The sequence below is a fragment of the Polypterus senegalus genome, chromosome 15 (assembly GCF_016835505.1).
Source record: "Polypterus senegalus isolate Bchr_013 chromosome 15, ASM1683550v1, whole genome shotgun sequence".
NCBI lineage: Eukaryota > Metazoa > Chordata > Cladistia > Polypteriformes > Polypteridae > Polypterus > Polypterus senegalus.
The window spans coordinates 17,974-45,193 of record NC_053168.1 but is presented as its reverse complement, the minus strand read 5'-3'; the positions used below and the strand labels follow the sequence as shown (position 1 = coordinate 45,193).

The following is a 27,220-nucleotide window of genomic DNA, read 5'->3' as shown; positions in this document are numbered from 1 at the left end:
CATTTGCCTTCCAAAAGTTCAACTTTTGTCTCATCAGTCCACAAGGTATTTCCCCAAAAGTCTTGGCAATCAGTGAGATGTTTCTTAGCAAAATTGAGACGAGCCCTAATGTTCTTTTTGCTTAACAGTGGTTTGCGTCTTGGAAATCTGCCATGCAGGCCGTTTTTGCCCAGTCTCTTTCTTATGGTGGAGTCGTGAACACTAACCTTAATTGAGGCAAGTGAGGCCTGCAGTTCTTTAGACGTTGTCCTGGGGTCTTTTGTGACCTCTCGGATGAGTCGTCTCTGCGCTCTTGGGGTAATTTTGGTCGGCCGGCCACTCCTGGGAAGGTTCACCACTGTTCCATGTTTTTGCCATTTGTGGATAATGGCTCTCACTGTGGTTTGATGGAGTCCCAAAGCTTTAGAAATGGCTTTATAACCTTTACCAGACTGATAGATCTCAATTACTTCTGTTCTCATTTGTTCCTGAATTTCTTTGGATCTTGGTATGATGTCTAGCTTTTGAGGTGCTTTTGGTCTACTTCTCTGTGTCAGGCAGCTCATATTTAAGTGATTTCTTGATTGAAACAGGTGTGGCAGTAATCAGGCCTGGGGGTGGCTACGGAAATTGAACTCAGGTGTGATACACAACAGTTAGGTTATTTTTTAACAAGGGGGCAATTACTTTTTCACACACGGTCATGTAGGTTTGGATTTTTTTTCTCCCTAAATAATAAAAACCATCATTTTAAAACTGCATTTTGTGTTTACTTGTGTTATATTTGACTAATGGTTAAATGTGTTTGATGATCAGAAACATTTTGTGTGACCAACATGCAAAAGAATAAGAAATCAGGAAGGGGGCAAATAGTTTTTCACACCACTGTATGCAGGATCTGTGACCCACGGCCCTCTTGAGAGGGGAGGCATATCCACGCGGCCGCGTCTCTCACTTTTAGGTTTGCATGGTTTTGTTATGGTGACCCTGCTTCTCATTCATGAAGGTCTCATGGAATTGTGTGAACTCGGAAGGTTTGTCACCTTTAGGGGCTGAAAGTGTTATTCCTGGCTGCAGTTGTCACGTGCGTGTAATTCGGGTGAGGCCTGCTGAAAAAGAGAAGTGACGAGACTTGAGTGGCAGGCTTACTTAACACCATGAGAGTATGAAGGACCCTCTTTTGGGTTGTCATTAAAGGTGTCACGTCTGAACTTCTCCAGGGGGTGTTTGTCCGAACAAGCGCATCTGTTGGGACGCCAAGCATGCAGACCCAGAACTTGAATGCCAGCATAGGTGAGACAAGAGGGCTTCTTTTTCCAGATGGTCTGGAGTGGCACGTCTGCTCTTAGGCGAACAAAACACAACATGGAGTGACCTCACTTGTACTGGATACGGGGTCTGTTACAGACAGTCGCTAACCCAACACTTACTTGGAATGGTTTCTTATGATTACGCGTTTGCCATCATTCACTTTTTGTTATCATTGATTGTGAAAATCTTAACTGCTGTCATCTTCAGCCGGGCCTGGCTTACATCAATTCAAGAAGCTGGTGGTCGTGCTGGACTTGTAGACTTGTGCTCTGCTCAACCGTGTTTGACAAATCGTACCTGAAATTACGTTTGTGCTCCTCAGAGGTGAGGGAGGCACACTTTGAGTTCTCTTTCTGATTTTAGAAAACAAGACAAGTTGGTTCCCCTTTCTGTTTTGGGATAAGGTGTTTGTTATCCAACCTCGTCGTTTTTCACAAATATGCTGCCGTTGTTGCTATGGTAAAGATCAGCAATGCCATGACAGGACTGTGACGTCTGCCACTCCAGCTGGTGACATTTTTAATAAGGTTCGTACTTAATCAACCGAAATCCTTCTCCTGTACTTTCAGAAAAGCGATTTCCCCCACGGTTTGGTGACAGTAGTGGGATGGCGTTTGTCGAACTGTGTTTCTGCATTGTGGTGCTATGTGGTGCTGTGGTGTTATTTTGTTTTATAATTATGTCTTTCATTTTTCTATTCTTTAATATGTAAAGCACTTTGAGCTACTGTTTGTATGAAAATGTGCTATAGAAATAAATGTTGTTGTTGTTGGTGCTATGAGGATTTACTCGAATTCTTTGCCAGCCATGTTGGCATAAACTGGAATCTTGTCCACTCCCATTGTGTATTATTCTGCTTATCCTTCATTGTAAAGGGGTCCATTTTGTGAGAAATCGAGCCAATAAAGTGTATATGTGCATATTTTATTTATTTCTTTGTAACTTATATGGAGTGACCCTTCTTTCTTGAATGAAAATTTGTGTTCTGTTAAGTCTGTCAAGTCTTTGGCCCTGAATCATTTATCTTAAACTTGCCTCCTAACAAGGTGAATATTTGTTTTAAAGTTGGAAATCTCGGCCACCGGCAGGAGTTTGCCATTGCCATGTGTAAAAATGTAATGACGCTAACCTCATGGTGTCATGTGATAGTGTGGAGATTGTAAATCAAAGTAAAGCATCGGTCCTGTAAGAGTTCAGTATTAAAGGCTGCTCCCTGGATTTGTTATTCTTCAATATTTATCAGCACAGGGCCAGGAATGTGACAGCGGGTTAAGTGACAATCCCATCCTGGGCCAGGTGACGAGAAAGGATTAAAATAAGATGGCTGAACTTGCTTTTGCATGCAGAGGCCTGGCGCTGCTTTTTACTTACTTGGTTGCTTAAAGACCAATACGATACACGAAACCCAAGAACGGCGTGTATTGCGAAACTATCGAGCAGGCCGTTGTTTTAGAATTGCACCTGCTGAAGACTTGCAGCTTGAGAGATGCTTCTTGTACATCAAGTAACTCTCGTCGGGCGGCCGGGGATCCCGGCAATGAAGCGAGCAGTCCCGCGTTACTTTCTAGGGCATTGCAATGCTAAGGCGGCACCGACGACGTCATGGCCCGCTGGCCTGGGTCAATCCGTGATTCATTTATTTTGAGGCAAAGTTGGCTTGAAGAGACAACTTGCTGATGTGATTGGCGAGGTTTGTAGCTGAGCCTTTGCTTTACCTTATGGCCTGTACTGATCGTTGTAACAGCAATCATGCCATTATATGTGCCAGGTAATAGTGGCTACCCGCTCCTTAAGCCATTTCCTCACCCCATGCTGAGCACACCGTAGATCTGCAGGTTGGGGCATCTCGGTGTGTTATTTGGGCCGCTGCTGTAGCAGCCATCGAAGCCCTGCAGAATCCTGATTGCTTATTTATGAGGTTGATTATCGGAGTCCATTTACGGTTGTTTCAGGCTGGCAACCTAGCAGGGTTCATGGCGTGATCACGTGTGCACGTTTACAAGACGATTGTGACTCATAAAGGGTCATTTGTGTAGAAATGGACTGTGGGAAGAAATCCATGATTTGGGTGCCTAATTATGTTAGCCTACATGCAGCTGAAGTAAGGACAGTTGATTCAGGCAGCCTTCAGTGCTTGGGGGGGCTCCACTGTTCACGTATAATCAAGCGAATGTGCTGCCCTAGGGTCTCGGAAGGCACCGTCCATGTGTGTAGGTAGCAAATGGCTCAGCAGCTCTTACCCTACCCGATCATTTTCACACACAGCGACGGCCAGGATGTGTCTGCAAGAAGAATTCCAACTGGAACTGCAGTCCCCCAGCATTCTCCACTGAAGAACCGGATGATGAAGATGAAGGTGATGGTACCGTTCCAATGCTTTTCTTTGTAGGTCTAAATGATTAGAGTACAATGTGTATGCGGAGTGAAAGCTGCATTTTAAAGCAAGTTAATTATATATATTTCTACATGTGTCTGTGTATATATATATTTTTTTATCTATTAAGTTTTTTTTTTTTTTTTGCTGAGCTCCCAGTAAAGATCCATTGTGGTGTCAAACTGCCTGCCTGCTGCATTTTCAGTGGCCTTGACCACCAATGCTTGAAACAAACCAAGAATGAGGAAATTTAGGAATTCTTAGTCTTAACATGAGCTGTGTATGTAGGAGTGAAGCTTCTCATGTCTTCTCCCCAATCGATCTCCTAGAAGAACACCCCAATATCGGAAGGAAATGCCTGTGAGATCCACCACCTGTACGAGTCGCTGAACTTCCAAGGCCTGCTGACAGAAACAGGCCTGATAAGAGCTGAGGGACGAGCCTCTGTAACCTTCAAATGTGTTCAATGTGAACTTTATGGCCGCGTCTGCTGCTTGGTCACGTTTTTGTTTGGCTTTCTGTCCTCTATCTGTGTCGCTGGGAGAGTCAGGCAAAGAGCGAAGGTGTCGTGACACCCTGAACCCGTCTCCCCTCGCTCATCGGTTGCTACGTTTCTGTTGATAGCAGTAAGTACTTTGGGGTGATCAATGCTGTTTCTGAGGCTACATGGGTGAACTGACCTTGGATATGCACAAATAGGAGGCCAGCTTCCTGATCACACCGTCCATTCAATTTTCTTGCAAAAAAAATTGTTTAAAATAATGGAAAAGTGGGACACACGTGAAGACTCGGTGTCAGTTTCACACAAATAGTTGAAAGTTTTTCTTCATATCAAACATAACTGAAATAAATGACCAAGAAAGTGGTGGGCAGCAGGACTGTGGGGACACTCGACTTCATGTTATGGGTAATGTTCTGTCAGGGGTCTACAACTGGGTACCCTTGTTGTGCTGAATGGCAGAATTATTCCAACGGACCCTCGCTGTCCGTGTCATCAATCAGTTTAAAGCCCATCTTCTCCAGGCGCCAATGACTTATAACTTCAAAGCTAAAGCCAAAGAGGTTTTGAAAACCTAAGCGAATGCCGTTTTATTGTTTGCTAAAGATTTCATTTGTCTGTTTTGGTGGGCTCTTTTGCTGCCTATTATTTAGTATGTTAAGTTCATAGAAGGAAGTGTTTATCATTTTCATGGGACTGAAATAAGGCTCATTGGTTTCATGTTTCCTGATTTTTGCAGACTAAGCAAGCCATACAATATGGCTCGTGAAGTTCAGGATTTTTCAAAAGATAGCATTGAAGACAATTTTTCTGAGGGATATAAATTACTGGAGGAAATTGCAAAGAAGAAGACAGAAGATGCTGAGAAAAAACCCCAGACCAAGCCAAAGCCTAAGTCTGCACAGTCTTTTTATTGTGAGGTATGTTGTGTTGCCAACTGGACCTTTTAAGGGGGGGCCTGAATGTCGGGGCGGTTACGTCTGCATCATCAGCGTGAAGAGCATGTGAAATGAATAAGAATGTTGTAGAATGTGACGATGTAACTTGTGCTTTACATTTCTTGGTACGATTCCTGAAGGTTCAGAGCAAGTTTGTGGTCATGAAAGGCAGGAGCAAGTAATCCAGAACGAGAGGAAGGACAATCTAAAATGGTGTCTCTTGCACTGTATGATATAAAAACTGTGCTATTTCTCTGTTTGGTTGCAAATTAAGGAAGCAGGAATTACTATGAGAATGAGATGATCCTTTGATTTCAATACTCGTCTTATTTTTTTGCCTCCTGCCGTTGGGGGTTGCCACAGCAGATCATCTTCTTCCATCTCTTCCTGTCCTTGTCATCTTGTTCTGTCACACCCGTCACCTGCATGTCCTTCTCTTAGGCCTTCCTCTGTTCCTCTTGGCGGCTCTGTCCTTAGCACCCTTCTCTCAGTATATCCCCAGCATCTCTCCTCTGCACATGTCCAAAACAACGCCATCTCGCTTCTCTGACTTTGTCTCTCAACCGTACATCCTGAGCTGACCCTCTAATGTCCTCATTTCTAATCCTGTCCATCATCGTCACACCCAATGCAAATCTTAACGTCTTTAACTCTGCCACCTCCAGCTCTGTCTCCTGTGCCACCGTCTCCAGCCCATATAACACAGCTGGTCTCACTACCGTCCTGTAGATCTTCCCTGTCACTCTTGCTGATACCCGTCTGTCACCAATCACTCCTGACACTCTTCTCCACCCTGCCTGCACTTTCTTCTTCTCTTCTCTTCCACAGTCCCCATCACTCTGTACTGTTGATCCCAAGTATTTAAACTCCTCCACCTTCATCAACTCTACTCCCCTCATCCTCACCACTCCACTGACCTTCCTCTCATTCACACACATGTATTCTGTTGTGGTGGTCCTACTGACCTTCATTCCTCTCCTCTCATATCTCCACCTCTCCAGTGTCTCCTCAACCTGCTCTCGCTACAGATCACATTGTCATCAGCAAACATCACAGTCCACGGGGACTCCTGTCTAATCTCGTCTGTCAATCTCCATACAATACAATACAATACAGTTTATTTTTGTGTAGCCCAAAATTACACAAGAAGTGCCCCAATGGGCTTTAACAGGCCCTGTCTCTTGATAGACCCCCAGCCAAGGAAAAACTCCCAAAGAAAAAAAACCTATTAGGGAAACCATGGAAGAAACCCCAGGAAAGGCAGTTCAGAGAGAGACCCTTTTCCAGGGAGGGTGGTCGTGCAGTGGGTGTCAAAATGAAAGGGAGACAATACACAGAACAGAACAAATCCTCAATACAGTATAAAAATCCAAATTTTACAAGTGCAGAGCAGAATTTAACAGTAGGTGATATCCCATAATATGATTTGGATATGTTTAGAGTCCTGGAGACCTCGGCAATCAAGCTACCCCCCCATTGGCCTTTCCATAGCTGCGCCAGCGCTGGGCCAGCCAGTCCGATGAAAGGACCCCTCTACCCCACGATTCCCGCGATCCTCCATCAGGGATGACTTTACAAAACAACTTGGCAGGTGGGCCGTGGGACCAAGTGGCACATTTGAGTACCGAGAAGAGAAACAGAATAGGTGAAGGTTAGTAACAAATTATATCTATCATGTGACTTCGGTTTTAGTGTTAATGACAGTCTGTACAGTTAATCAGCAGCTCTAGTCAGGGTGTGCTAAACTGAAGTCGTGAGTCTTCAGCTGGGTTTTAAAAGCTGAGACTGAAGGGGCATCTCTTGTAGTAGCAGGAAGACCACTCCACAGTTTAGGGGGTCCTGTAACTAAAAGCTCAACCTCCCACTGTTATTTTATTAATCATTGGAGTCATAAGCAGACCGGAATCTTGAGATCTTAATGTGCGCTCACGTTTGTAAGTCATGATAAGTTCAGACCAGTAAGCCGGACCTCCGCCATTTAAGGCTTTATATGTTAAAAGGAGGATTTTAAAATCAGCCCTAAACTTAACTGGCCGTCAGTGTAAGGATTTCAGAACTGGAGTTATGTGTTCGTATTTTCTTGTTCTTGTAATGATTCTTGCAGCAGCATTTTGAATTAACTGGAGGCTGAATAAAGAACAGTTTGAACGTCCAGTGAACACCACATTGCAGTAGTCAGTCATACTAGAGATAAATGTGTGAATTAATTTCTCAGAATTCTGTTTATTTAGAAAGCGCCTTAATTTCCCAACAGTTTTAAGGTGAAGAAACCTGATTTGGACAACTTTGTGATGTGTGTTTTAAATGACCTGCTAGAGTCAAAGATAATGCTGAGATTGAGGGCTGATTCAGTAAAATTAATGGAGACTCCAGCTGAGCTAAATGATGACAGAATATCGTTGTGATTAGCGTCACTCCCTCAAATAATTAACATCTCTGTCTTATCTGTATTTAAAGACAAGTCGTTCTCATCTATCCACTCCTAACTAATAACTGTAATTAAAGACAACATCGGAGAAACGGTCAATTTGAAATAGGCCTATAATTATTAAGTATGTGTGGGTCTAGGTGTGACTTTTTAAGTGATGATTTAGTGACGGACACTTTTAGCGCATCAGGTACTGTGCCATGCAATAATGAATTACTGATAATGGTTAGAATGGGCACTGCAAGGACATTCATTGAACTGTTTACTGGTTTAGTTGGCACTGGATCAGGGAACAAGTAGTGGGCTTCATTTTAGAAATTAAAGTTAAGACTTCCTGCTCAGTTACAGGATTACAATCACAAAAGTGCTGAATGCCACGTGCGGCCGGGTCTGCCAGGCTAGTGTGCGGTTTGCACTGTGATGCTGAGATCTGCGGTCTTTATATTTTTAATGTTCTCATTGAAGAAGTTCATAAAGTCAGCACTGCTAATATCTGTTGGTATTATTACAAATAAGAAAGGGCTCAGAGCCGATCCCTGATGTCCATCACTCCTACCGCAGACCTCACCATGGTCACACTTTCCTCGTACATATCCTGTACCACTCTTACGTACTTCTCTGCCACTCCCGACTTCCAATACCACAGCTCCTCTCGAGGCCCCCATGTCATTTTCTTTCTCCAGGTCCACAAAGAAACAATGCAACTCCTTCTGGCCTTCTCCATCATCATCCTCCGAGCAAACATCCCATCTGTGGTGCTCTTTCTTGCCATGACACCACACTGCTGCTCAGTAATCATCACCTCACTTCTTGACTGAACTTCCATTACTGTTACCCATAACTTCCTGCTGTGGCTCATCTGTTTTATTCCCCTGTAGTTACTACAGCTCTGCACATCCCTTCGTAACGTCTCTCAGTCCTGCCTTCATGCGTTTCCTAGCCGTGTCTGCTACACAGCATGACCAACACCAAGTTACACTGCATTCAATTGTAAAACCAGGAGCAAATGGAAATGTTCAGGTCCTGGTTTGCTTACATGGTGGGAGTAACCAGTAAAGAAAAATCCCGACAGATATTGAAATGTTAAAAATCGTAGCCAGACTGACATTATTGGCCTCAGAATGAAGAAGACTTTTTGATTACAATGGGCATCAGCAACAAGTAGTCAGAAACAACCTTAAAATGAAACAAATCTCCTGCTGCTTGTGTCCCATAATCCATATGTCAGCTAGCCAGTCATAGGCTCATCACGTGTGCTCTTTGCTAGAGTATTGGTGCTGTAAATCCGAGGAGTCCATGAAGTGAAGTGTATTCAGATGGGATTGAGGTGTGAAATTGAAACTCCGCCCCTTCATTGTTTGGTCAAGAGCCCTGACATCAATGAAATGTCTGCATTTGCTTCCCGTTTGTGTGCTGCTCTCATTTTTCCACAAACATTTAATCAACAATATTTATTTTAGCAAGAAGCACAAGGGTTTTGGGCACTCGGCTGGATGCCTGACATGTGGATTATGCGACACGAGTAACTTCACGGATGCTGTGATATTATGTACTGCTGTTCAGTGTTGGCACCTCTGGGCTCATTGTTTCAAAAAGTTTGTGGTTTCTGCTCTCCATGAAAAGATATGATTTCAAATTTTTCTCAGCCAGCACTACAAACAACACGAGAAAGTAACAAATAAAAACGAAATGGTGAGTTACGGCTGCAGCAGTCCTTTAACTCTGCTTCGATTTCCCGCAGAATAAACCTTCAGGCATCGTGCAGTTTATCGACATTTGGTAGAGTAATAACTAAGATCCGACACCATCTTGACCTTGGCAGTGACACCTCCACTTTAGAGCCCTGTCACCTGCTGGAGCCATTTGACAAGAAGACACCACAAAGGGAAACCGAGAGGGACTTGATAAGGAACAGCCAGTCCCAAAATGTGCCCCGGTCACTAAAAGGTAATGTTGATGGCCTCCGTGCACGTCTCGAACGAGAAGTGAGGTTTTCACATCCTTGGTGTAAATGCTGAGCCCAGTCGAGCCTCGTGGAGATCATCTCAGCCCACGAATATACTGCCGTGTAACTCGGCAGCCCTGCGTTCGTTCGTCTGATACCCTGCTTTCTAATTGGGCGGTGGGCTCTCAATTTTAATTACAGTTGACTCTCCCTTTTGATGCCTGATGATGTCAGTAGCTTAGAGAAGTTGCAGGTCTGCTTGGTAGATAAAGTACTGATGAGCCTATGAAGCCCCCCGAGACCTCTGGAGTGATCTGTCTTTCAGCTGTGCCCCACATTTGTTTCCTCATTCCTTGTTGGGTTAGGATTAGGGTTAGGGCCGCCGCTGCTGCTCGTGTTGGTTTTCAGTAATTGCTGTCATTCTCTCCACCGTCTGTTATAACTTGCAGTGAACATGGCGTCGTCTGTAATGGTGGTCTGCGGAGACTGCTGTCATTTGTCTGTGCCAAAGCTAAATTGCTGAATGCTCACAGTGGGGCCGTGTGACTGACTGACTGACGTGGCACAGTCGGAAAATCATTTTTCTTTCTTTTGCTTTGTCGTCCTTGTTTAAGTATACGTTGTGTGAATAAATGGAAGCAAATCCGAGGACAGTTCTCTCAATTTAATGGGAAGCCAGCATATTGATTGGAGAGAAGGAGCTCAATGATTGAAAGAGTGCAATGATAAGGCATTCCAGTAGTCCTGAAGGCCAAGTGCCATGGTGCCATCGTGAGTGCCTTTCCTCCAGAGAACTCCTGTAAATTTGGATTTCAGCTGATTCTTTATAGGGAGAGCTTAAATCAAGTCAGTGTTTGAAGCAGAATATGGTGGGTGGCAGACAGCAGTGCGCTGTTCGGGTCGGCGCATTTATGAGATACGCGGTAAACGGAAACGTCAAACACTTGAGGCTGTTAGTGCAAGAAACATCAACTTATGGAGTTGCAGATTGCATTTAAAGTGTGCGAGGATTCATTTCATTCTGCCAACATCTGAATGCTTTGCAAAGCCTGGGATGCAAAATATTTAGAAACTGACATGGGAGAAAGTCTAGAAAGAGAGAGGCTGGGACCCTGAAGGAGGGCAGAATAGAAACGAAAGAGCAAAGAAGATGGCAGGAATACCTTGGGGGTAACACAGTCTTCTTCTGTCTTCTCTTTTTTACAGCTGTGCAGTCTTTCGTGTTTTCATGAGTCCCAGCTGATGATGCATATAATGGGAAACACGCATCGAGAGGTGAGTGTCGCTGGTAAACGGCTGAGACCAATCAAAAATAAAAGGTCAAAGTTACAATAAGTGCGTTAATACAAAGGGCCGAACACACTGCGCACTGTAGTGAAATTCACAAATTGGGGGTGCGCTGCAGGCTGAGGAAAAACGTAAAACGGCATTTAAAGTTGAGACTGAAAATCTCGAAAGGGTTAGGGAGCTGAGACCCCGGGACGGGACGGGCCAGGCCAGAAAATCACTGCGCTTCATGTTCTGCTCAGGTTTGATTTCTGGGTAAACTTTCAGTTTTTGCCAAACACAAGAATATATTCCTGACTATCAGAAGGGCCAGGAATGATGTCATATTAATTGTCGTGTTAAATTATTTAGTGCCGTGTTACAGTAGTCCAAAGTTCGAGGGAGGCCAGCTGTTTGCATTCTGCCGTGCCGTGCCGCTCCGTGCCATCCTCCATAGCTGCTTCTTGTGGCTTCGGTTTCAAACTAACTTCATGAAGAGCTCACTTTTGGAGTTTGACAAGTGACTGAAATGTGACGCCAAGTAGATAAACTGAAAACGAGGCGCGTGCTCTAGAGATGTAAGGGGTGCCATCTCTGGACCTGCGCAAGTCTCCCATTTGTTTGTGTGTGTATGTGGGAAAGGCAGAATGTGAACACCAGTGTTAGCCACATTTGGAGTTACTTATTTGTTTGTTTGTTTTTGCCACTTCCCACCCTTGACCTTCTTAGCGTTATGTTTAAAAGAAAAATGAAATAAAAGTAATAAATTTTTTTTAAACAAGACGACATGTTTATTTGTGACAGAAGTGTCCCGTAAATACCAAACTGTCACGTGTCTACCTGCGAATTTAGTGCTCGTCCTTCGTGTGACGTCGCAGTCGGGATGTTTGAAGTGTGTTTCTTTGAGCGCTTTTTAAATCATTTTTGGTTCTTGTGCACGAGAGTAGAATGTCCACACCTGGCCTACCTGATGGACGTGCCCATTACATTATTAGAAGTTACTACAACGCACGCCACATTTCCCCTGACACTGCATTGTGAAGTGTTTGGAGGGTTAACATCTGCCTCGTCCTTATTTTGCCTTTAAGTCGAGCAGCCACTGGTGCAGCACAGTGAAGCTTCACGTGACCAAATTCACCGGGCATATGGCGATGGTTTGGCCGGCAGTGTCGTATCGCACCTCGGGTTCACTCTCCACGTTAACGTTTGATGTCCAGGTCACTTCGCCGTCACTGGTGCTCGGGTCCAGCAGTGCTTTAGTTTCAGTTCATTCCACAGCTGCCTTTACTGCTTTCCGTTTGCTGTTGTTTTTTGTTGGAGGCTCCGCCCCACTCATGAATATTGATGTGTTACCTTGGAGTTACCACAAAGTGGACGAAAGCTTTGAAATATTCTGCCTTTGTTTTTTTTGCGGTGTTTTGTTTTGCCATCCACTAGAGTTATTCAGGCTTTACTTGGGTTTCAACGTATTTACCCTGAATTCCGAGTCGGAGTCGCGCTTGACGTGATCCATACTGCTGGTATGATCTTGTATTCAAAGTAAAGTACCAGGAAGCAGGAGACGCTTTGGAGTTCAGACAGAATGTCTCTGATCTGCTCAGTCACAGCGTGTACCAGGCGTCAGGGTCAGTCCGTCCCTTTGCTTTTATCAGATTAACGCTACTCAACATTCTCCAGTCCTTGTAATCCCATTTAGGGTCACAGAGCCTTTTCTGCAGCATCGGGTGCCAGGCAGGACACAATCGTGGGACAGGTGGCTTTTTCTTGGGTGTTCTCGTCACCAGTCCAGCTGATAAGTCCAGAGCTGCTGCTTCTGCCTTGTCATGGCAGGATGGACTTCTGTCCTCCAGGCTCATGAGCGGCTTTAAGTCATTTGAAGTCTAAGTGGTGTCATATTATCGTGTTTGAACTTCCCTTACAACCTGTTTAACAAAAGCTCTAAGAACAGTTTCTTAAAGATATATTTAAATAAATAAAAGTGAAAGTACACAAGTAAATCTATAAACTGTCATAGCAAAAGCAATAGCAAAAGAAAACCGATTTTATAAGCTGTGCAGAGTGCTTTAATGGAGTATTCGGGACGTTCACGGAAAGTTCTGGATTAGCATTAATACTGTTAAAGACCTCCTTTTGCTAAATTCCCATATTGTGGCTTGTTTTCTTCCACAACTCGATTCGCCGTTATTTACTAAGAAAATAAAGCCCTGGCGACCCTGGCCAACTGACCGGCACCCGCTGATTGTGCAGTAAGAGGCTCTGCTAGGCCAACTAATCTGACGATTCACTCTTCCCATTTGTTGATTTCAAGGCTCCCAGTATCTCTGGTGTCTTTCTTTGAGCAGGAAAACCGCTTGGGCATGGAGCATTGGCATCAAGTGCCACAGCAGGGCACAGACAGGAGAAGTAGGGGATCAGTAGCAGTTCATATTGCATTTATTTTATTCAAGTGACAATCAAACTGGGATGCAAACTGTTTAGCAGGTCTAGTCAAGCTTTGCCAGGGGGAAGGCTCTATAAAAATCAAATATATTGTTATCATCATCATCATCATCATCAAAGTAGTGAGTCTTCAGCTTGAGACTGAAGGGGCATCTCTTAAATATGCAGGCAGATCAGTCCACAGCTTTGGAGCCCTGTAGCTAAACGTTTTACTAATCCTTGGAATCTTTACTAGGCTGGCATCTTGAGACCCTAATGTTTGTTGTCTGAAACCAACTCCAGAGATATTGGGGGTGCAGCCGGAGCCTTCACAGACTTTGACGTATCTGGCCGCGCTGTTAGCTACACAAACGAGCAGCAGATGGGCCGAGTGGTCTCCTCTCGTTCGTCTGGGTCGTTGTAACCCAAGACTCGAGGACGGAGGTCCTGTGCTCGGCCTTTTGTTGGTTCTGGTTATGCTTCTTGCGACACTTTGAGTTGACAGAAATCTGAATAGAGGACAGAATGAAGAGCCGGTGAGCCGTGCATAGCAGCAGTCAAACCTGCTAAATCAATGCAGAAGGTCTCAGTAGCCTCAGTATTTCAAAACCGCTTCTATATTTCAGTGTCTTGGGGATTTTCATCTGCACGATATTTGGAAGCTGTGAGTGACTTCTGAACGATGAGCTGTGCTGGGCTGAATGGCCTGCTATCATCAACATATTTCCTTATTGTGTTGAGCGATTCCCAAACTTTGTTTTAGTTCATCTTCTTTAGGACCGACACTGCCAAGCTAGTTTGCACAGACGCCTGTAGTTGTATCACTTAATCGCATAGTAAAGTTCAAATTGTGTCAAGTAGCTGCTTACTCTTAACTTGCGTGTTAAAGCGAGCACAAGCAGAGTCTGAAGTGCGGCATCTCATCCTGCTGCTGTGCTTGACTCACTTTCATGGCCGGCCTGAAGTACACATCTCGCAGCAGCTCAACTCACTTGGTGGTCTTTAAGTGGGCTGCCACAAGGGAGTTCACATTGAGAAATATGGCTCTAGGACCACAAGGACTTGCAAAGGCAGTCAGGCACCTGACCAACGTCTGCTGAAAATGTTAGTAAAAGTTAAGACACATGTTAACTGATGCACAATTTCAGGTCACAGAATAGAGTGGAGCATCTCCCCAATTATTATTATTCTTATTATTGTTAACACGTTTTAAAATGAAGTTTATTTGGTAGTTTTTTCAGTTTGCTTTTGTAATACTAATGTGCCTTTTTGTTTTCTCGGTCAAACTGTTTGCCATCTTATGTCCCAGAGGATGGAAAGGCGAGCTGTTGGGAGTAAGTATGGCAATGTGGACACATCTGTACAGTATGCTAAGGTGTTTCTAATGATTCTACAGTGGTTACCATAAGACATGGACTTCTTATTCACACGGGAGAAACAAGAAAATATGTTATTAGAATGAGGAGAATAAAAGAGAAAAGCTGTGTGCAGCGGGAGAGAAGAGTGTAGCGAGACAGAGAGGGCCTGCACTACGTAGTTTAACTGCACAGGTGGCCACGGGCGTCCAGTCATCTCAAGATGTGAGTTCAAGTCCTGAGAAGAACAGGCCAGCAGGCAGTGGTGCTCCTCAAACTAGGAGGAGACCCCTGGGCAAGGCAAAGAATGGCAAGCAAAAGAGGAGCTGAGGTGTAACCTGCTGACACCTCGTTAATACTGTATGTGCCCGACATTATTGGAGCAGGCCCAAGATTAGCTAATGTTCATTCATCTTCAAGTTCATCGATCCATGTGTTTGCATTGGAGTTTAGAGGCTCAGCACAGTGCTGATCCTTCGGAAAACAGGAAAAAATGATTTGAAGATTGAAGTTGTGCTGATTTTTTTTTTTTTTTTCAATTCTCAGTGCCCTTTTCTCTACTTGTTTTTTGTGTTCAGGTGGAGAACAAAATGTGGACAGTCTGTGCCCCCTGTATGACTATGCGAAGAACCCCAGTCGTCGTGAGCCTGTCATTGGTAGGTCTGTTTTGCTCTGTATGTGTGGCCAAGGTGGCAAAATGCCCAACATTTCACTGTCGTTTGGAAATCCAAGAGCATGTACGAGGATAAAGTGCATCCCATGTGCATGTTGCCTAAGCAGAGTGGCGGCTCTGAGGCTTGGGATCTGGTAGGATGTTGGTTCAAATCCCGACAGTTACTGCCAGAATCGATCCTGGGTTTGATGATGTGTTTTAACACTAGAATTACCAGAGTCAATGAAAAAACTCATAAATCCGGCTCAACTTAAATCAATTTGCACCTCTCCATGAGCGTCTCTTGTATTGTAAATGTGTCCATCAGCACAAGCAGCAAGCAGCCTGCTATACCACAGAACAGGCAAGAAGTTCTCCCAGTTCCTGCCATGATTGACTATCTGGGAGTGAGCTATCCAGAATTATAAGGCGAAATAAATTGATGTGTGTTCTTTGTCCACAACAGTCTATGTAAACGCATCGTAAAACGGAAACGGTTTTCATGTTTTAGTAATAAATAACTAATGTAGACATGAAATGTATAATGTGGGAAGGCTGGTGGCCAAATATCAAATAAACACTTTCACAAAAAACTGCTGACTTATAATCCGGAGGTCGTGAGTTCAAAACCGGCTCCCCAGCAAATTTACCATTCAGAGTAGTGAGATGCTCTTATCTATATATCTATATATCTATATATCTATATATCTATATATCTATATATCTATATCTATATATATATATATATATATATATATATATATATATATATATATATATATATATATATATATATATATATATATAATATATATATCAAAATACCCGCGCTTTGCAGCAGAGAAGTAGTTTGTTAAAGAAGTTCTGAAAAAGAAAAGGAAACATTTTAAAAATAACATAACCTGATTGTCATTGTTTTGTGACTGTTATGAGTGTTGCTGGCATCAAGGATTTGATTCTCATGATTTCTTTCAGTCAGGTTCGTATTTGGAGGACGTGTTGTGTTCAAGTTACATTCCGTGTTTGTCAATTGTTGTAAAGATAACAGGTTTCATTCATCAAAGTGTTCACTACCCAAATCGCTACTCGTGAATCTAAGATGTTTAACAGGCATTCCCGGTATTAACTTGTGGATTTGCCTGTGAATATTTAGCGGCAGCGTGTCTATGAACGTAATTTAAACTTTACACCTTGCTTTCCAATTGATATGTCCTCAAAGTCTTGTTCAGCGTCAGAGGGTTGTTCCTTTCTTACTGTATCAATAAGCAGCTCGTCTTCCTCTTTATCTGAGACATCACACACTGCATGCACGAATTTACCTTTCCTAGTCCTGCAAACTTTAGCGAAGTGGTTCAGTTTACCACATTTTTTGCACTGTCTTCCTTTAGCTGGACGTTGACTTTTTCCACCGTGTGCTTTGTTTCCGCAGTAGCTGCACTTATGAATCTGCTTGTATGCGTCAGTCACTTCATATTCTATTGCTGCCGTCTCAATTGTGTAATGCGTTTTTTGTTCAGCGCTCTTTGGGGGTCTTGCTTGTTGTCTGCGTACTGCGTTCACAGTCATTTCACGTGAGCCCCTCGGAGTACATGCATTGAAAGTTCTCAGCTGTGCTTGTGCTATCTCGTGCGATCTTGCGATGTCCACGGCTTTATTTAATGTTAGCTCAGACCCGGCACTTAAGTTTCTCTTGCACTTTTGCTGAGTTTGTGCCAAACACTAGTCTATCCCTGACTATCTCATCTTCGTTTGCATAAGCACAGTCCTTCACCAGCAATTTTAACTCCGTTACCAAGTGATCAAAAGTCTTGTTGATACCCTGCGTCTTCTCACTAAACTTGTATCTCGCGAATATCGTATTTGTCTTAGGCATGACAAACACCTCGTAGCGGCAGCGTGTCTATTGGATTGCTGCTGACAGACGGCCTTATATGGGCAGGCAGCCAACTACGTGGGAGGCGTGACGATGAGGGCCGGAACTCCGCCTCACACGGTGACCGAGCTGCAGGCTATGGCCATATATATGTACGTAACTAAGATTCAGTTATGACCGTTACGCGTAGAATTTCGAAATGAAACCTGCTTAACTTTTGTAAGTAAGCTGTAAGGAATAAGCCTGCCAAATTTCAGCCTTCCACCTACACGGGAAGTTGGAGAATTAGTGACGAGTCAGTGAGTCAGTCAGTCAGTCAGTCAGTGAGGGCTTTGCCTTTTATTAGTATAGATTCACCAAGTCCATGGCAAGCAAGATGCATGCAAGACAGAGCACCGCCCACCAATAATTCACTAAGTGGCCAACCATGGCACGCAAGACCGACCATGGGATACGATCAGATACCATCGTGGTTCCGACCATAAACGATGCCAACTGGCAATCCGCCGGCGTTATTCCCATGACCCGCCGGGCAGCCAACCGGGAAACCAAAGTCTGTGGGTTCTGGGGGGAGTATGGTTGCAAAGTTGAAACTTAAAGGAATTGATGGAAGGGCACCACCAGGAGTGGAGCCTGCAGCTTAATTTGACTCAACACGGGAAACCTCACCCGGCCCGGACACAGAGGATTGACAGATTGATAGCTTTATCTCGATTCTGTGGGTGGTGGTGCATGGCCGTTCTTAGTTGGTGGAGCGATTTGTCTGGTTAATTCCGATAACGAGCGAGACTCCCTACTGCTAAATAGTTACGCGACCCCTGATTGGTAGGCGTCCAAATTCTTAGAGGGCCGCCGTCCAGCCCCGTCCCTCGCTCTGGGAGGTGGGGCGCGGTGGTGGTCCTCCAGTTTTCAGTGATGGACAATTGTATGTTGCTCTCTCCAAAGTTCCATCTTTTCATTCACTTACAGTCGTATCCTCAAACCCACCTCCACTTTCAGGAAGTGTTCACCCATCAATACATACTTATGCGATGTAAAACATACATTTGATTTGTGTGTGTAACAGCCACCGTAAATTTATAGGACTTTTAGAGCTTTTTTTTTTACTTTTATTCACTCTGTCACGTATGGTGCCGCTTCTATTGTACTCCAGGACATGCAGAAGACAATAGTATGGAGAGGTCAGTTCCGCGCAATAGGCAATCATCAGATTTAAATGTTAACAGTTCTCACACACCCAAGGACCGTCCTTTCTACGTTTCCGACATGTGTAGCTGTTGCAATGCGCACACTTCTCTCTGTGCTGTCTTACTATTACACTGAAGGGGCTGAGGAGAGCGGCGGTCTTGGAACAGAAGCTCATTGATGTTGCATCCTCTTTTGCTTTCTCCATCTCCTCTTCTTGTAAGAAGCGACGACACAGCTCCTCTGCAAAGTGAGCCATGAACACTCTTCTTTTCCCAGCGGCCCACACACGTGCCTTGTACAGTACGTGTGTGTTGATCGCCGCCAGGTCAAGCGTGTTATTGCGCAACCAACCGGCCACCCACGTGCTCCTGCCGCACTGAATAAGCTCACACCTTCTGGTGCACGATGTCAGCGCAGCACCAGGCAAAAATAAGTTCGAGACAATATATGTGACATTTTGAAGAAACCATTTTATAACCTGAATAATACCAATCAGAAAACAGCGTTGCACTAGTGCAGTATTATTTGAAAATGAATTTATAACGGCGCTGTTATTTAGGGTCAGATCAGAAGGGGGGCAAAGGAGAGCATGAAGGTGACTGAGAGAATGAAACTGAAAAAAGCTAAGCTCTTAGAAATGTCGTACATTCACACCTGATCTGACGATGTTTGCTTTCAAATAATATTGCATTAGTGCGACGCTGTTTTCTGATTGGTACTATTCAGGTCATAAAATGATTTCTTCAAAATGTCACATATATTTGTCTCTTTAAGGTGTGTAATAGAAACCACAGTATAGAGACAAACAGGTACACATGTCGTAATGTGCGAAGGACGGTCCTTGCATGTGTGTGAACCGTTAACATTTGAATCTGATGATTACGTACGCCACTGAACTGACCTCTCTGTACTATTTTTCCTCTGCAGTACAAAAGAAACACCACCATACAGCAACATGGAGAAAAAAAAAAAAACACGCGGTCAGTGATTACAACCCCAAGATGTTATGCAAATGAATATGAATAATGTGAATAATGTAGCATCAATGCCACAATGTTTTCTGATTGGTACCGTACAGGTCATAAAATGAGTTATTCCAAATATCATATATAACTATGTCTCTGTTTTTAGTCAGTGGCTTTGACATCATGGACCATAGGGTGCGTACTAATTCAGTGTGAGCAGGAACACTCAGTAAAACTGAATACCAAGATTCAAGTGACGGTGAGATGCGAAGAGGGAAGGCAGATTCACCAGCGTTTGTGTCTCAGCTTTTATCCCTCCAGATCAGAGAATGTCCACCTCCATTGCCTCAAAACTCGCATCTCCAGTTGTTCCCAGTTTCATGTAAAAGCTAACAGCGTCAGACCTGGGGGGGGACCTTAAGGGGTGGGATGGCGGTAGTATGTATCGTGATCGTGACTGAGAGAATAAAAGTGAAAAAAAGGTAACTTTTACAACAACAACAACATTTATTTATATAGCACATTTTCATACAAAAAAATGTAGCTCAACGTGCTTTACAAAATGAAGAATAGAAAAATAGAAGACACAATAAAAAATAAGTCAACATTAATTAACATAGAATAAGTAAGGTCCATTGGCCAGGGTGGACAGAAAAAACAAAAAAAAAACTCCAGAGGCCGGAGAAAAAAAATAAAATCTGCAGGGATTCCAGACCAAGAGACCGCTTGACCAGTCCCCTCTGGGCAATCTACCTAACATAAGTCAAACAGTCCTCTTTGTATTTAGGTTTCTCATGGAAGGACTTGATGATGATGGTCACGTAGACTTCTGCCTTTCAGTCCATCATTGTTGGAGCATCATGAAGGTTTGAGTAGGTGGAGGTGGCGCAGGCCACCAACTCAAAGAAACTGGAAAAAGAAACAGAAGAGAGAGTTGGGGTCAGTATGGATTTTAGAGCCACCATGAATAGTTATTATGAAGAATTGAACATACAGAGTATCAGGATTAAGTTAAAGTGAAGTTATGAGAAGGCCATGTTACAGTCATGTGTTTTCAGCGGTGTTTTAAACTGCTCTACCGTATCAGCCTGGTGAATTCCTATTGGCAGGCTAGTCCAGATTTTAGGTGCATAGCAGCAGAAGGCCGCCTGCCCGCCTCACCACTTCTTTTAAGTTTAGCTTTTGGAATTCTAAGGAGACACTCATTTGAGGATCTGAGGTTACGATTTGGAATATAAGGTGTCAGACATTCAGATATATAAGATGGAGCAGATTATTTAAGGCTTTATAAACCATAAGCAGAATTTTAAAGTCAATCCTGAAAGACACAGGTAACCAGTGTAGTGACATCAAAACTGGAGAAATGTGCTCGGATTTTCTTTTCCTAGTTAGGATTCTAGCAGCTGCATTCTGCACTCGTTGTCACTGATTGATGTCTTTTTTGGTAGTCCTGAGAGGAGTGTGTTACAGTAATCTAGTCGACTGAAAACAAACGCGTGAACTAATTTCTCAGCATCTTTCAATGATATAAGAGGTCTAACTTTACTTATGTTTCTTAAGTGAAAAAATGCTGTCCTAGTGGTCTGATGAATATGCGATTTAAAATTCAGATTACAGTCAACAGTTATGCCTAAGTTTTTTTACTTCTGTCTTAACTTTCAATCCTAGTGCTTCAAGTTTATTTCTGATAACCTCATTGTACAGTGGAACCTCAGTTCACGAACGTCCTGGTACACGTACAACTCGGTTTCCGACCAAAAAGTTTGCCAAACTTTAGCCTCGGTTCACGACCACACACTCGGTATACGAACACACAAACCAGTTTCCCTTTCGGTGTACATGTTCAGTCTTTCCCTGCGCATTTCCTGAGCAGCGAGCAAGAGAGCGGCAGGCAGACAGACGACACACACACACACACACACACACACACACACACACACACACACACACACACAGGCAGCGCAAGAGAGACACAGCTGGACACATTAAGGTAGGAAGGCAGTTAAGGAAGGCACTGGGCTTGATTTTGTTTTCACTTCTGTTTCCAGTGATCGGTTCGTAGCGTCCATTGTTGCAATGTTATTTTTCTTGGTGGTTTATTAAATTACGGATTTTTTCAAATGCTCATTGTTTTTCCCCTGTGCTTAAAACTCATTTAAAAAAGTGCTTTTAGCCAGCTGTTGGTAGCGCTATAGCACGAACTATTGCAGTGTTAGTTTTCTCTGTTGTTCAAGGTTTTCTCAGTGTTATTTAATGGTTTTACATTTAGTTTACTATTACGCTGTGCATTCTATGGTTTAATTAACTATATTTGTGCTTAAAAACTTACAAACTGTATGTAAATATATATTTTTTTTATGGTCTGGAATGGATTAATTGTATTTACATACAATCCTATGGGGGGAAATTGCTTCGGTTCACGACCAAATTGGTTTACGACCAGAGTTTAGGAATGAATTATGCTTGTGCACCGAGGTTCTACTGTGCTATAGATGTACACGGCCTGTTACAGATGCAAATCAAATGTATGTGTTTATTGTATAATATTAACAGTAAGAGCAGCGCTCTACTGAAAACGGTAAATATAGGAGGCAGTGAGGATTGAACTGAGGATTACAAGTCAGCAAATCTTACCGCTATGCCACGGAAGCTGTATCGTCCTTGAACCTTTTGTGAAAGTGTTTATTTGATCTTTGGACTTCAGGCTTCACACATTCTATAGTTTAAGCCAACAATTTGTCTTTAATTACTAAAATATGAAAAACGTTTCTGTTTTAACAATGGGTTTAGACAGATTATTGTAGAAACGGAACAGACATTAAATGCATGTCTTCCAAATAACGATCTATTATTTCCACTCTAAAACTCCAGCACTTCACTCCCAGATAATCAAGACACGAGCTGGGAGAACTTTGTGCCCATTCTGAGGCGGTGGGGGAATGGGATATCAGGCTGCTTGCTGCTCAGGGACATTTACAAGACAAAAGATGCTGACGGAGGGGAGCGAAGGGATTTAAGGTGGGCCTGATTTCCAAGTTTTTTTTGTAGGCTCTGGTAATTCTAGTGTTGATGCCCACAGTCAGTGCACTCCTGCTGTTCATCCTGGCACTGCCATGTGTTTGTGGGCTCCTCACTTATCGGCCTTTGCTTCTGAGCTCACAGCGGGTGTGCTAATTGGGGACAAACCAGGAATGACCCCTGCTGGACACCATTTAATCCTCATCATCATCAGATGTTCATTTTCTCATAACCCTTTGTTTACTGTATTTAAGCTAATTTTGCACCCATCTAAATTATATTTATTTATATGTATATATTATATAAACTGCAGTACTTTTTTGAGTGATTGTTCAGGTGCAGTAAACTAAAAGTTTCCAGAAGGAGACAGATTGTGCCCTGTCAGACAGTTTGACTTTAAAATGTTAGGGATATGCCATCTATTTAAACTTGGCACCAAAGACAACAAATTCCAGGGTCGTGGATCCTAAAATGCCTTTACTTTGTACTTTTTTTAGAGAGAGAATCCCTAAAGTACCAATTTTGTGTTTTATTTAGTTGATATTCGTATAAACAAAGATTGTTTTAATGACATAAATACTTTCTTTTAAAAATGTGAAGTATTGTACTTGCTACTCTTCAGCCATTTGCAGCTCACTTATTGCAAAATATACAAAAGCCATTTATTTTTGGGTATGTAGCTTAGGTGGGGTGATGCCAAAAAGCCCTTAGTGAATAAGTAGTGGGCAGTGACACTTTGTACGGGTCCATGATTCTTGTACCTGCTTTGTCACAGTTTGAGAAGAGGCCGTGACAAATGTGTGCGGTGCCTGCCATCCTTAGAAACGGCCCGGTTGTGGCGCTCTCTGTGCTGAAAGGTAAAGCCATTAATGTGCCGCCACCACCGCCATCCTCTGGTCCCCCTGCTTCTGTCTGCTGAGCGGCGCAGATCAATCAAAGGGACACAACCAGGGAACATTCACTGCTATTAATTAGGGGGACTGTTACCTTTTTATTTGGCTGCCAGGAATGTCCTTGTAAGGCAAAGGGATTCTTTATTCTGAGACAGAAGATGGAGTGCTTCACAAGTAAACAGATGCCGGGTAGGTTTGAGTTTAAAGTGGCAGAGCGAGCGAGACGCAAGTTCAGTCGATTCGTGGTAAAGTCCAGAGAGGCAAACGTTAAAGAGTCTCCAGTGGCATCAGTGAAGCGCCACTGCCAGTCCTGGCCTTGATTAGCGAGGAGCCAAGAGAAGACATTTTATCACCAGTGAGCTCTAATATTCAGATTTTACTTGGAAGATGGAAAACATTTGAATTGAATGAATTTCTGTCTGTCTGTCTGTTTATCTGCAGGGCTGAACTTTGTGGTGGAGTTTGTCTGCAAGACCCCTTCCCTCTCTCCTCAGTATTTCTGCACCTTGTGCCGCTTCATATCCCGAGCAGATTTTATTTTTCACGTAATCAGTTGGAAGCATCGATACAATTATGTGGTAAGTGATGTGATTAGCAAAGTTGCTATAAAGTCCCAGCAACTGAATGTTTGTTTTGAGTGGCACAGTCAATATTTTAAATTCAAGTTGCCCTCTTTTCCTTTTCTACTTGTGCTAACCTCACATTGGCAGCAATTTGGAAAAAATGTACCTGCTGGATGTTCATCCGGGGGTCGCGTGCTCCTCCGCGTGCTCCTCCGCGTTCGTCCGGGGGTCGCGTGCTCCTCCGCGTTCGTCCGGGGGTCGCGTGCTCCTCCGCGTTCGTCCGGGGTGCGTGCTCCTCGCGTTCGTCCGGGGTCGCGTGCTCCTCGCGTTAGTCCGGGTCGCGTGCTCCTCGCGTTCGTCCGGTCGCGTGCTCCTCGCGTTAGTCCGGGTGGCGTGCTCCTCGCGTTCGTCCGGGTCGCGTGCTCCTCAGCGTTCGTCCGGGGGTCGCGTGCTCCTCCGCGTTCGTCCGGGGGTCGCGTGCTCCTCCGCGTTCGTCCGGGGGTCGCGTGCTCTTCCGTTAGCGCCGTCACTAGTGTCAGTCACACATTTTTGTTTTCACAGCCAGTAGTGGAGTATTCCTTTGGAGTGTGTGGAGCACCGCTGTCTGGATGATGCGTATGTCTGTTTATGTGGGAATTCTGAACAGGCCAGCAGGCAGTGATGTGAGGGTCTTGTCTGATGGACTGGTGCCCGGCCTCCTGCTTTGTCCCTGTTGATGCCGAGTCTCTCCTGCAGGGTTTCTTCATGTGTGTCTGTGTTTTAGTCGTGATGGAGGAGAATGTGCTCTCCTGGTTATCTTGACAGCAAAGTCACAGCGGCTCTTTAAGAACTGCTGTGTACTTCTAGAGGACCAGACCTTGATGGGTGACGGTGGACGGTTTTTACAGAATTCTCTCACTTTGACCCTGAAACTTGACATGGACAAAGTAATAACTTTCAGTGGTGCTCTCACTTTGAGGAAGAGCAGGATGACCTACAGTGCTGAAGGACTCCAGCCGGTACAGGTGGCTATTTGAGTGAAGGATCTGTTGAGAATTTCGGCTGAGGGTCAGTGTGCTTTCTTAATAGTTTTTGAGCCGTTACCTTTTAAAAGCGTTCATTGGCACGAGGGCCCTGCCCGTCCTTTCGAATGTTCTGTTTTATTCCTCAGTGCGTCAAGGACGTTGTGTTCTCTGAGGGCACTAAACAGACGTTTGCTTTGGGAACACAGCTGCTGAGGCTTCTGACTGAAAGAAGACTAACTAAACTTTCAGGCCTTTCGCTTTAAGAAAACTAAGCAAACGTTCACGTTAGCACTATCTAAACATTTTAGATGGCATTTCAATTTATATTTCCAGGCTTATCAATCGCTACTTAGGCACTCAAGTTAAAGCAAAGCACATTGCACTTCAGCGTACAAAAGTTTAACCTTTGATTATTAAGGCCTTCTTTGAGCAGATGCCTGTTGGCTCAAGGCCGCCGGCTTCCATTCTTAACAGCTCAGAGATAACGAGAGGCTGTGCGCCATTGCTTAACGGCACAGCTGCCTGCGATTTGTTGTGTTGAGGTGCACAACAAGTGATTTTTAATTGGGTGGTCCTCCTGATGCCAACTTAATGGTGAGCACTGAGTAACTTTAAGGCCACCAATTTTTTTTTTTTTTGGAATGTGAGAATTAATGGCGAGTCGATTGGGCGACGGTCACCTTCAGGTGGCACGTACGTCCTATGAGCCGAAGCGATTTTTATGAGATAATGTGTAAAGCAGATGAGACTTGTAATAAATAAGAGGCTCGCCCAAAGCCAGGGGCCAACTTCATTCATCCGAGATGGCTCTTTGTGCTCTGCAGTAAAGTCAGTTCTGACTGCCTGCCTACCCAGAATCTCGGCGTGTTGATTCTGAAGAGGTTTTCTCTACGACAGATGTCAAGTCTAGAAGACCTGATCAGGAGCATCAGAGGCCACACTGAGATGAAGAAGGACGAAGACCAGAAGGCCACCTCAGTCTTTATTTACTCGGAGGACCTTCAAGAGCGCGTCCAAATACTCTTAAGGTCTGAAGCCCGACCCCGTTATGAAGTAATATTGTGCCAATTTAGGGAATCATTCAGCCAATTTGTTCCTTCTGTCTCAGTAATTTTGCCAAGAAAGTAGGATGACAAATAGGCCTTTTTATTTGTGTTTTTCAGTAGTGCTTTAACTATTGCAGTTCCACAGTGACTGATTCACAATAATTAGAATGCGGAGAAATGAACTGAACGCCTGCGTGAAGAGGACAGAAGTAAAACGACTGCTGATATTGAGTGTTAGAAGATCTCTTAGTGGTGAAGGAACACAAATGACTTGCAGTGATGGTAAAAATGGAAGGAGCAACGAAATTAGGGGAGCAAGTAAGCAAGGCCTCGTGATGTTAGCCCTTTTAATGGTGATCTTCTTATTGAAAAGCACAGCAGACTCCCCAACACGTCCGCAGAATCAAAAAAGGAAGTTCCTTAGCGTGAAATCCCTGGCCTTTCCTTGTGGCTGGAGAAGGACATTGTTCATTTGACTGTGTAACGCTTACCGGGTGTTCATGTAGATGTCATAATGAACTGCCCAACAGTGTTCAGGTGGAGGTTATGTAGCGCCTTGACGTGTGCAGTACAAGTCGCAGGAGATTCTGCTTTATAACACACTGGTGAGGCCTCAGCTGGAGTCCTGGGTGCAGTTTGAGTCTCCATAAAGACATAGCAGCACTAGACAGGGTCCAGAGAAGAGCGACTGGGGGCTACAGGGGATGAGTTATGAGGGTTGAAAGATTAAAAGAGCTGAGCCTTCACAGAGATGAAGTGTTTAAAAGTATGAAGGCAGTGAGTCCAAAAAGAACACGGGGTCACCCTTGGAAACCGATTAATGGCAAATTTCACAGAAACACAGAGAACCACAGACACTTGGAGTAACCAACCAACCTTCAGAGACCTTCAGAACTCCAATTGATGTTGTTTTAGATGAATTAAATAGATGGCACTTGTAAGCTTTGTTGGGCTGAATGGCCTGTTCTTATCCAGACTGATCTAATGAACATTCCATGGAGCAGTAGTGTTAACAAAAAGTGTCTCGGCTTTCATTTGAACAGCAGCATTACTAGATTAGATTAGATAAACGTTATTAATCCAAAATAGGACTGAAGTCAACAAACTGTCCATCTGTTTCACTCCATGGAGGAAAGGAGCTCCTGTGTGCTCGGAGGGTGGAGCGCTGTGGGCGGAGCTCTGTGTGCTCTGAGGGTGGAGCGCTGTGGGCGGAGCTCTGTGTGTGCTGTAGGCGGAGCTCTGTGGGTGGAGCTCCTGTAGGCTGTACAGGTTTTGCACCAGGCTGTGTAGTTTTGTACCATTTAGGGTGCCCTTTTTATCATGTTTCTAGATCTTCGTTCAAAATCTAATCTATACTAATAAAACTCACTCACTCACTGACTCATCACTAATTCTCCAACTTCCTGTGTAGGTGGAAGGCTGACATTTGGCAGCTCATTCCTTACAACTTCCTTACAAAAGTTGGGCAAGTTTCATTTCGAAATTGTACGCGTAACGGTCATAAC

The 27,220-nt window shown here is 44.0% G+C and overlaps 1 protein-coding gene across 7 annotated transcripts in view; it reads left to right on the top strand.

Moving 5' to 3' along the window:
* LOC120516185 overlaps positions 1-27,220 on the top strand; it is a 49,990-nt gene that overhangs the window by 6,412 nt on the left and 16,358 nt on the right. For 6 of the 7 annotated variants that reach the window (XM_039737682.1, XM_039737675.1, XM_039737678.1 and 3 more), the window contains 5 exons: positions 4,903-5,083; positions 10,681-10,749; positions 14,468-14,492; positions 15,092-15,169; positions 23,544-23,680. In XM_039737682.1, coding sequence (XP_039593616.1) covers positions 4,922-5,083; positions 10,681-10,749; positions 14,468-14,492; positions 15,092-15,169; positions 23,544-23,680 — 471 coding nt within the window. In that variant the 5' untranslated portion in view covers positions 4,903-4,921. Of the gene's footprint in view, positions 1-3,555; positions 3,647-4,902; positions 5,084-10,680; positions 10,750-14,467; positions 14,493-15,091; positions 15,170-23,543; positions 23,681-27,220 lie in introns of all 7 variants that reach the window. The other variant, XM_039737677.1, reaches the window with a different exon arrangement.